The 11,748-nt window shown below is 41.3% G+C and overlaps 1 protein-coding gene across 1 annotated transcript in view; it reads right to left on the bottom strand.

Annotated features, from left to right (window-relative positions):
• Window positions 1–202: 202 nt before the first annotated feature.
• The window catches only part of LOC139016446 (cyclic AMP-responsive element-binding protein 5), a 132,000-nt gene continuing 120,454 nt past the window's right edge, over window positions 203–11,748 (bottom strand). The window contains exons 6-7 of the mRNA XM_070424491.1: window positions 8,301–8,409; window positions 203–7,382 (exon numbers count right to left, since the gene is read on the bottom strand). Of these exons, the coding sequence (XP_070280592.1) occupies window positions 7,219–7,382; window positions 8,301–8,409 (273 nt within the window). The 3' untranslated portion in view covers window positions 203–7,218. The remainder of the gene's footprint in view (window positions 7,383–8,300; window positions 8,410–11,748) is intronic.

Here is an 11,748-nt window from a genome sequence, read left to right as displayed (position 1 = left end):
TTGGGGGGGCGGGGCAGGGATATTCTGAGTAGAGGAATAAACAAGGGCATGTACAAAGGCATTCAGGTGGATGGTGCAAGGGGTATTTGAGGAACCTTAAAGATATTGATGAAGCTGGAGAGGTGTGAGGGGGCAGAAAATGGCAGGAGATAAGCTCAGGGAATGAACAGGGGCGGGGGCGGGGGTGGGGGGTGGGGGGGCCAGGTATGGTCTTTGTGGGAGTTGGTGGTAAGGAACTTACTTTTGCTCTGAATGAGGGGAGGAGTCCTTGTAGGGTTTTAGCAGTGGAGGGACAAGGTCTGACATTCATTTTCAAAGGCTTCCTCTGGCTGCCAGGTAGGAGAAAATTGCAATAATTCAGGAGAGAGATGCTGGTAGCTTAGATGGAGCTGTAACAATAAAGTAGTGGGTGAAAAATGATGGCTGGATTCTCGCTGTGCTGATGGAGCAGAGAGTTAGTGTAAGAGAAAGAGGAGAGGGACTGAAGGAACAGTTTTATGAGAACAAAGAAGAGGAAGAAAGAGGAAGGAAGTAGGTGGATATCTAGAAACGGGCATGCACAAAGGGGCCAAGACCATCCTTAGGCTTCCTCTGGAGAAATTCCCTGGAGGTCAAGCAAAGAACTCCGGGATTTGATTGCCTGAGGAGCCAGCCTGTGATTCTTGGTTCCTAAATAAAACTTGAACGTGAATTTATGCTGGCTGCATTTCTTGATTGTTAAAATCTGCTCACCCCTAAGTGAAGTTTAGTTGTACGGCCAACCCACTGTGAGTGAGTCAGACTGGCAGCCTCAGTTGGGAAGTTGGATGGAAGAGGAAGTGGAAGGAAGTGTCATGATGGTCTGAGAAGAAGAAAGTCTCACCTTCTTTTGTCCCTGATAATGGTGACTCTGAGAGATTAAGTCGTGGCTTACAGGGCATGAATGAGATCGCGTGTAGAATAGACGTCGTTTTTCCCCAAACCCAAATTTCACCGTACAAAGGTTAGGTATATTATTTGCATTTGAGTGCTTTATTATATTGGAATTGCAGTGATATTAACATTTGTACAAATGCACAAAATCTTGTCTCTTCTTGCTAAAAAGAGATGTAAAAATCTGACCTAGTTGAACAGTCTTAATGAACTCATTGTCCATTGGTAACAATAATGTGTTCACTATGCAACAAAAAGCTTAACATAAAATTAAACATATTAAATGCTGCAGCAAATATTTACAGGTATGTACCCCAAAATTGTTTTCTCCTTCCAGTAAGGAAGGTGGTTGTTTTACAAATAGACAAACAAACACAAATGCTTTGCTGTTTACAATTACAAACAACCCCCCAGTCTAGAACTTAAAGTGACAGCACCTTTTTGGGGGGACTTCCTTAGTTAACACTTACTTTGTACAATGCTAAACTTTTCTCTTTTAGTTCTCTTTTTGCAACAATATCTATATTCCAATTGCCCTGGAATATTGTGTTTGAACCAAGCCATTTTTTTTCTGGGCTTTTCCAGAAGATCCCAAACCCCATGTCCTCCCCAAGGAGAACATTTCAAAGCTTATTTTTTCTTCCAGACAAGCCTCAAAGGCAGAAGCCCTCTCTCTGTGAGGCAGGTGTGATTTAGCAGAACGTAGAAGGAAAGAGGGTAGGTAGGTCCTTTTTTTTTTTTACTGGCCGGCTGGCAAGGGTCCTTTCTCTGAATGCCCTCCACTTCAGCACTGAGATACCTTTCTCGACCTCCTAAGTGTCCAGAGCACTGGCATTCTAAAGGAGCACACCAGCCTGGGGAGCTTAGTGTGATATGACTTTAATGATGCACTTAAAGCTACTTCATTCAGGCTCCACATTCTCTGTCCTGAGGCTACCATAACTCTGTAAAAACAAACGTTCTATAAAGTTCTATAATATGAAACTCAATGCAAGAAATTCTCAAATAGCTTAAGAAGAGCTTTCTAAATCCTGACTACTACTGAGTTAGATACTGTAAGTTGGTCTACATTGAATGGCTGATAATGATTGATTCCCTCTGATGATATGCTTGGAAAGGTATCAGAGTGCCACGGAAGAATATTCACCTTGAAACGAATGCTGGCAATTTGGCCTTACCCCCCTCTTCAATGTGTGGTTAAATAGTTTTTATTTAAAAATAGACAATTTATAAGGAAAAAATATATAAACACTCTTTAAGCAATTTGGCTATAAGCATTACATCACTGAGAAACTCCACAAGAAATAGTAAAATATTTTGAATGGACATACACTTTTTTATTTTCACAACACGATGAGCGAAGGTTTATTTTTTCTTCTCTTTGTTTTGGTATTGGAGTTTACTTGTAAGTTTATTGCTTCAGTGTCTTCTTGTCCTTTCTTAGATTACAATTGTAAAATAAAGGCGCTGTCCCTAATTTTGTTACAAGGCAACATTGCATTTTTGAGACCTAGGAATGGACTAGAAAGGACCACTGCTATTTCAGCAGCCTCAGAGAGACCATGGCTAGGACAACAGTCCATTGTGCACCATGATGCGCACAACAAGTCTCCTGCTCATTCAGGACACTTTGGTTTGGAGGATAAGATAGAACATTCTTAAGTGTAGCTTAGCTGCTGCCTCACATCTGTTGCATAATATAACACTTTACAAAAACATGCTGTGAATAAAGGTAGAGTATAAACTGGCTCTTCTCCTGCGCATTCTCGTAGCAGGCTTCATCTAGGCAATGTGAGCAGCAAATCTTCGCTAGGCTACTTAGGACCACACGCAAATGTACCTGGTGCAAATATTACATAAAGTATGTTAAATGATGCAGCTCAGAGCCTGGGAGGAAGGGGTGGGGTTCAGTGAAGAGGGAAGAGGGAAGGCAAGCTTGAGGACAAGGTGGAGGTTCAAGAGAGAACAAGAGAAAGGGATCAGAAAAGCTAAAGTGCAACTTTAAAATATAAATTATTTTAAGCAGAAGAGAGGTTCTAAATTGCTACTGTTCGCATAGGCACAGTTGTATTCAAATTTAAATGGGTTGTTTCCTTTTCCTTCTCAGATAGACTGCATAATGGCGTTGAGTGGCTTAAAGCTACTGCATTGTTTGAGAAGGGACACAAAGAGCACTGAGAGAGCTGAATAGTGCAAAGCACTTTGGGAAATTGGGGTTGGGTGGAGAGACACAGAGATGAAGTTGTTTTTACGCTTTTACAAGAAAGTATTCCAGTTGTAGTTACTGATTCCCTTTAGCTGAACTGTGCTCCCTAAAGGGGAGAGCTTACTTTACACATGCACAAAGGGATAAATGTTGTGTTTTTTTTTTTAAAAAAAAGCTGTTCAGAACATAGATTAAAAAAATAACTCACAGAGCAATAATAATCCTTGATATTTCTATGCAAAGAGGTCCAAGCAAACATTTCCACCAAATGATGGAGCACGGCCATTGAAACCCTGAAAAACGAGACTACATACACTAGAGTAGTTTATTATGAGCTAATACTTTAAAAACAAGTAGATCCTACAGAAGAATACTGTTCAAATGGAATGTTTAAAAATAACATTTATTAATAAATATCTTATAAAATTCTAAATTAATAGATTCCTGTTCAAATTTTGCTTTGGTCCTTGACTTCCACTGTATACACACATACATACATATATATTTTCTTAGATGATCTTTATTAACCAGAAAGCACATTCTATTCTAACCAAATGGCTAGATTTATAGCTGTTGCTGAAGCTTAACCTACCCCACCCCCAGCCCAGGGCTGGTCTTTCACTGCAGCTAGTTTAAGATTTCAAATGACGAATCAACAGACACACTCAAATGTGCCTCACCAAGAGGCAACCACCACCTGAACGTTCACCGTTGATGCCCCTCTATTGGGTACTTGCTGCGTTTGACCGAATAGGCTCCAAAGAGCATTTGCCCCACGTCAGTCACCCTCATGCTAACCACGCAGTGACAGCACATACCGGCTCCTACAAGCTGTGCTGAGATGGTGACTTGAGGACATTGACTTGGAGGTGGGAGCAGGGTGGGTGGGAGGGTATTGGGAAGACTTCTGACCTAACACCTGGCTTTGAAACAAGTGCATTCATCCAAGGCTAGGATTTCCACCATACCTGTCTCTGCCTATGTTGTTAAGGAGAAACAATTCAGATGTGGATGCCTCAGTTTCGGGAAGGACTCAGCGGGTAGAAACACTACCAGGTGTACTTTTCGAAGGTGTTAACTCCCATCACAAAAGGCAGGGGAGGAAAAAAGTAGAAATTTCCAGGTAGGCTGGCAGTGACTTCAGAAGCACATCCTGCCAATAAAAATATGCCAAGGGAGCGAGGAGGGCAGCGCTGCAGAGCCCTCGGGGTGAATGCTCTGAAGATCGCTGCAATCGATTCATGAAATTATGGAGGGGTGACCAGTAATTCAGTGGGATAGAAGAATGGGGGAGAAAGACATTTTCCCAGATTGGCAAAAAGTGTAGGGCAAGAGGGAGGACTGATTGCTCCACAGTCCGGAGAAAGCTGGGCCTTCCAGGGAAATCGCTTCATATTGATAAGCCGAGTGTTGGATGTGACCAATGAGCCTTTCTGTTTGGGATTTCAAGCCCTGAGAACACGCTGGCATCTTCCATTGACTGTTTCCACATTGCTAATGAACACACCTAACGGCCCTGCGTGTAACAAGAAGACAGTTCCTTCTAATTATACGCTGAGGCCCGTTGGCCAACGTGTGTGGCTGGTTCGCCTACTTAGCATAAAGAACAGACATAATTGAGCTATATATAATGCACATCAGTCAAACTGTCAAGTTGCTGAATTAAGGAAACTCAGGCAAGTTCTTAACTGCAGAGGCTTTGGGTTTAGCAACTAAATATTTCAGTCAAGAGGTGGAACAACAGTAAACCATAATTTTAGTGACAACCCACTCCCTGGACATTCTGGTATCACCAGTGGATTTTTTAAAAATCCATTTCGTAAGTGCTATGCATGCAGTAAAGAAAGAAAAGTTTTTGTTTACTTAAAGCAAAAAAATAAAATTAAAAAAAACCCCAAACAAACATTTCAATGAGCTCTTTTTCCTTTGTAGAGGGACACATAGATAGTCCTAGGCAGGAGTTATGAAAAAATTATTTTTCATTTCAATAAAGAGATAAGAATGTTAACTTCTTTTTTAGCTAAATCTTCAATGTTTCTTAGGAAGCCAGTTAGGTTAAACCACTCAACTGTTACTGCTGGGATTCAAACCAAGACAAAACAAAAAACAACCTTGAATTCAGTATTTAAAATACTTAAAAATGATATGTTTGTCTAAAATATAATAGAAAATCCTTTTTGTTTACATTTTTCTTTTTTTTCCTTTTCTTTTTTTTTGTTTTCTTTTTTTTTGTTTGTTTTTGCTTTGATTTTTAGACCATATATCCAAGTCATGAGTTTCACTGGATACTCAAAAGTTTCTTTCGAAAGCACTGCATACATGAAAAGATTGTTGATAAATACTGATTTAAAAAGTAAGTTAGTAGATAAAACTGAAACTAGTTATAAAAATCATGCTTCACAGCTCTCATATTTTCTCTTTTCTCCAAAATAGATTCTTACACTATAGTGAGAGAAAAAACACACACGTCCTTCCTTTTTCTGAACTCTTATAAAAGCTACACCTTTTGTAAAATACTATTCCTTTAAATCCCATGAACACACACGCACACACACACACACACATACACACACACTCATGTTAGGAGGTCAAGCATTCAAATGGAGATGAAACACCAGCACCTGTCTAGACTGCTAAAGAGAAACATTAGCCTGGTTATTTGTGAGATGTGATATTAAAACATTAGCACAGAATGGCTTGATTCAAGGAGGCACAACTGTGGTTTGGAACTATCTGCTTTGTATAATGGGCAATTCCACAAAAGTTGTTGAAAATGTAAATCAGAATTGTTCAGGAGAGTGGAGTAGCCATGTCCATGGGGTCCTTTCTTTCACTGCCGTGGGAGGGCGGGAAGTGCCCCAATGGAACATTAGGTTTTCTTTCTCTCTTTGTTCCTCCACTAGTTCATCTACTTTCACCCACCAGAACAGCAAAGCTGGTTCCATAGGCTTAAGAAAAAACACACACAACAATAAATCTTAGGCTATTAGTAGCTGATGACTGAACAATGTAATGTGTGTAGTGAATAGAGCCCTTCTGAATTATTATATAGTACATGGGTTTTTGACGTTATAGACAGGCCATATAAAACCAGCTGTGATTTGAGGGTGTGATGTTTTAGCCTCGCATCATGATTTGGACTTTCACAATCGAGGCTTACATGGCTCCCTTCCCTAGTGTCTCCACAGCTGGCACTCAACAGTGCTTCACCTATGGCTAAGCCACTTTTTATTTGCTCTGATTATTAAAAACATTAAATCAGGCACATTAAACATCTCCTGGTTACTATTTTGTAAGAAGCACGAGTTGAATGAACTCCAGCTGCGGGTCAAGGGCAAGGGAAGCAATGGCTAGGTCCACATTGCTGAGGTTTGCTTTTATTTTTTTCTTTAAACAGTATTTTCTTCTTTACATGCAATGCTCAAGGGAGAAAAATGAAGCAGAAGAAAGTAAAGATATAGAGTAAACAGGGAGCCCAGCAAGGAGTGGAAACGGAGAAGGAAGTGGGCATTGGAGGAAGTGGGCCAAGGGGAGCAGGAGGGGTGGGGAGATGCCTGGTGGCGTTATTTGGACATCAATGGATCTTACACTTTTTATAGTAAGAGAAACAAAGCTGTGGAAAAGGCTCTGTGTTTATCTGGGATTCTGGTGACATCACAGCACAAGCTCAACACGGACTATGATGTCATCAGACATCTCACCCAGTTGCCTTGCATCTGTTGACATCTAAGCATGCCTCATTTTGGCTATAAGCTGCGGCTTAACAAGAGTCAATGTCTCAGGCAAAGGGTTGGACTGCTAATGAAACCATGACTATATACAGAAAGCATTCAGTTTATAAACATGTAACTGGTACCAGAAAACTGGAGAAAAGCACCAAAGCATTTCCCAAGCTGATAGATAGTAATTGCATAACTCCCTTTTTTCTCATAGAACTAAGTATAAAAGACAAAATTTCCATGATGACTGTAAAAATGAAAGCCAGTCTCTGAAGAGCTGAGGAGTCTTCCAGGTCTGAGTTAATTCTAAAAATGCCCTTCGAGGAAAGGACGCATGGGACGCGGCAGCTCTTCTTGGAGGCAAGGTCTGAGCCCTGGTTTTTAAAGGATCGGATTCAGGTCTGTTCTGTGAGTGGTGAGCTGGCTGAGGGTGGAGCTTCCCACCACCTCGCTGACCGCCGAGGACGTGGTGATGGTGTTATGCTGGATGACCTGCTGCTGGGAGCAAGCGGGGACCGGGCTCGCGGGAGGGCTGCTCTCCGGACCTAGGAAAAAACACACACACACCCCAATATAGCTCTTTCCTGGGTGACTTGTGGACTACTCAAGTCTAGAAAAATACTACTAGACGATTACTAGAAATAGAAGTGTTTTCACACATGTTCTCCTGGGGGTTAATTTCAGAACTTTAAACGGTAGTCACAAAGCTATGCCTTCCCAGTTTAGAGCTACAAGCAAAGCCATGCTTTCTAGATCAGCAGAATGGTTCGATGTGTTTGAGTCTCGGGATGTGACGTTCCCCACCTGGTATTTTCAAATAGCCGTCCATACATCAAATGTGGAAAAATACTCACATGTGGTGGGAGACTCTGTGTTGCTCAATCTAAAAAATTATTTGAAAATAAATTGACCTTCAGCCATGAGTCCCTGCACCTCCCACCCCCCACTACTCAACTAATAGTTAACCAATATACTGACATTCCAGCTGCAGAACTTGGGGTCTAAGAAAAGGGATCCACTTTATGTATTGATAAACTGAGGTAAGGTCACCAGTTTTTTAGCTCAGTGAACAACATGCTGCATATCCTGAGGCACTGGGTGTGATACACCCAAGGCCTGTTTGCCAGCTCATGGATTTCTCTGGAAGATTGCTAGCCCATGGTAATTGGGCGCCAGCAGGCCATTTTTCTACTGGTTGCAGAGTTGGAATTTGGTAGGGTTTTATAATGTGAAAAGCCAGGGAAAGTCTAGCCAGAAATTATTGGGAGGTGGTGGGCATGGTGATGCCCGGGGGTTAGAAAAGAGGCCTGCCTCTGGTGGCATTGTCTGGCAGCCATCCAAGTTCTAGTGTGTCTGCCTGGATGTACAACCTACACTTTACTCTTGCTCTTTCAATACAATTGAATGCAAAATTAGAGGCAAAACACTGAACATTAAAAACAGCAAGAAAGTCAATGACTTACTTAGATATCCTTGCGACTCTTTCTGCATGGCTGTTATTGGGCAATCTTTATGTGTTAGCAACAACTGTTTCAGCTGCGCCACCTCATTTTTCAACATAGACACTTCATTCTGGAAAGAGACGTAGGAGAGCCAGGTTGAGAAGATCAGTGAACACAAACCTAAGGCCCCGTGCACTTCCAACAGTGAAATTGGTGAACTTTTCTGTTATGTCTGAATGGCATTAGGAATATTACTTAACAGGATTTGCCTGGAAATGTGTAGCTTGCCTTCACTTTGGCCCTCACGTTTTCCCGGGACTTTCTGCAGAGGCTAGGTTTCCATTCAAGAGCTGGGTCCTAGCAAAAGTGCAGAGTCCACCGCTTAGGTTTACTCTGGGGCCAGGTTCCTTGGGTGGGAATCTCCACTCTACACTCACTGAGGGGATCCAGGCAGGTGATGTAACCCAGTGAGCTCCAGTAACATTGTTTATAAGATGGGGATCAGAACAGCACAAAGTTCTTTGAGTTGTCGTGAGGATTAAATGAGGTCGTAGATGTAAAACACTCAGAACAATGCCTAGCACATAGTAAGCACACAATAAAATTTAGTTACGGTAATTATCATCTTTACACTGTCTGACAAGGTCAGGTTGATAAGAAGGTGAATGTGACACAATGGAAGACTTGTAGGGCTTCCATCTGAAATACTCTCAGGATAAGCTGACCAATCTACCATCAGATTTCCCCGAAGTTCCAAATGGGCTATAGTTCAACAGAGCACATCCCCTGCCTGATGCCTACTTAGCAGGAGGCATGGAGGCACCTGGCACAAATATTGGTTCTGGATGGTTGGTGAGGTCAGCCCAGGGAGGAATGGGGCCATGAAATTCTGGATCATGATAGAATTAATTTCATGGGTTCATTAACTAGTTTGGCTAATTTCAGTCTATAAAGTCTTCCTCTGCGCCCCCTCCCCCTCCCGCCATCAGCAGGGTGTTGTGGTTTGTATGTGAATTTTTCTTATTCACTTAAATACGTGCCTTAGATTTCCACTTAATGTGGTAATTCAAATGACAAGCCCATGACTTTGCAGAATAATTTACTTGGCACCATTGCCTACAAATACTTAGAAGAGATGGTTGGTTCCAAGGTGCTTCCACTTGATAAAAGTAAACTAGAAACATAGCACTATCTCAAATAAGCCATTTTACAGTTGTGATACATAACACCCTCTCTCTGGCCTGTGCTCATTAGTGGCTGCCAGGCATTATGCTCATAGGAGACGTTAAAGAAACACGCACACAGGAAAGGTGTTTTAACATTGCTGTCATTAAGTTGTAGCTACACTTTCAATATGAGCTTGGCTTTCCAGGCATGTATTTATCACCTAGAAAAGTAAGTTTGGGATTCTAGAAGTTGATTAAAACTTTTTTTTAAAACTTGTTTTAAACAATACCTCCCATTTCCACATTCATTAGCAAAATACATTATAGGCAATCAAATGTTGAGTAACATAAATAACAAAAAAATCTCATTTCAGAGCTTTTCTTACTCCCTTTCAAATTTACAAAAAAAAAAAAAAAAAGATCTATGGAAGAAATTAGCATTATTAATGAATAAATCACTTCATGGCACAGGAAAATTGCTCCTAAATCTGAGAACAGTCAGCAAGGTGAATTTTACCTCCTGCTTCCAAATGAGTGTGATTGATCAGGGACCCTGTCAAAACCAAAAGTGACCCTTGTCAATTCCGGGGTCAGTGGGGCAACTTTATTTATAGGACAATTTATTTTAGCCCTAAACACGAATTCTTTCCTCTCTGATTTCATGCCCATTTAAATTCAGACAGCTTCCCCTGCTTGTACCAGCTACCCCTCTGCTTAAAATAGCATGTGTAAAGAAAGCTACTTCTAGATCATTATATAGAAGGCAGCCCCAGGTTAAAAACAACAAACAAAACAAAACTGAAAAGGAGAAAAAGAAACCTAAATGTGTGAATATCGAGCCCAGCTGCCAAATGTCACATAATTCTCAGTGGGACTCAGAAATGACCCCTTTCTGAAATGACAACTGCTGGACACCTGCCCCCCAAGAAGAAACTCTCAGCCGCAGGTAATGCAGACAAAGGTGCTAAGAAAGTGGAGTCAAGTTCCAAGTTTTAGTGCGTCCACCCACACTGTCCTTCTGTGACCTAGGAAACAACAAATAAGGAAAGTGTTTCCAACAAAACCCAACAACAGGACTTTCTTGCTTTCTTATGCTTCGGGGGGAAAGAAAAATTCCACTTTGTGGCCCTCTCAGAAGCTTCATCTTGGTCTCCACTGCTTCCCCCACGGTGCCCTGGGCAGTCCCCTGTCTAGGCAGGTTCGACTTCCCAACTTCCCAGGCACGAAGTGTTCTTTGCCCCTTCCTTAGGAAAACACTTGGAATTCCGTTCTCTGGGTTTCTGCAGTTGTAAGGAGCTAACTGCCCACAATTCTTGGCACACCCCAAATCATTTCACAATAAACCTTTTGCTTCCACGATAAAACAGCACCAATCACCACTATGTACATGTGGTGTCTCTGACTATAACCGAAGCCCCATAAAGAACATATGACTGCAGTGGCATTTTTGTCTGTAGAGAGCATAGCACTTTATTAATAAATCTGTATGTTGTAAGTATAGAAACTGAGGCCCTAGGAGTTGTGAAGGTCTGTAAAAATGTGGGAACTTGGAAAGTACTGTGACAACTGGCCATCATTTAAAGATATATGTGGATATGGACATATTTCTTAATGTAATGTGTTAGTAATTATGTTATTTACTAGTAGCTATGTTGTGGTTGGGAAATGAATGGCGATTAATATTCTCGGTAGAGAAAAACAATCAGTCTCTTGTCTAGCCCATACACACATAATTACGATGCTGATAAGGACTAAATAAAAGTCTAATGGCCACAGAAATTCATGGGGCAAGTTTCCAGCGGAAAAGGAACTCTCAACTGCAAGTTAAGAATAATAGGGTTTGGCGTCCCAAGCTGCCTCCCCAACCAAATGTAAAACAAGATGGTTGGACTAGTTCTCTAGTTCTTTCCTGCAAGGTAGTTCCTTATTCTATGAGTGTTTCTATGTTACCTTCTATTGAGAAAGTTAATTGCCTAATAATCTAATGAAGAACTCAATCTTGACTTTTTAGTCGTTAGGTAACTACTTTTGGTATTCTCAAACATGCTTATCTTTTAAGTCTCATATTTTCTATGGGAGCCAGTTGTAGCACCTCCTATGCTTCTAAATCTTATCAGATTCCAAAACAACATTAATAGTTTCTTTAATGCAAAATCTGGTGTTCGTGTCCGTGTGTCCGTGTGTGTGTGTGTCCGTGTGTGTGTGTGTGTGTGTATTGTTGAGAGTGTATAGAGCCTTGATCAGAGTCCATGATGGAAGCCGCGGGGTAAGAAATGTCAAGATTGGCTGCCTGGAGAAAGCAG

Source organism: Myotis yumanensis, unplaced genomic scaffold (assembly GCF_028538775.1).
Source record: "Myotis yumanensis isolate MYYU_CA2020_CCGP unplaced genomic scaffold, mMyoYum1.0.hap1 SCAF_9, whole genome shotgun sequence".
In the NCBI taxonomy this organism is placed as follows: Eukaryota; Metazoa; Chordata; class Mammalia; order Chiroptera; family Vespertilionidae; genus Myotis; species Myotis yumanensis.
The sequence above is the reverse complement of the archived record's forward strand: the minus strand, read 5'-3'. Positions and strand labels throughout refer to the sequence as shown.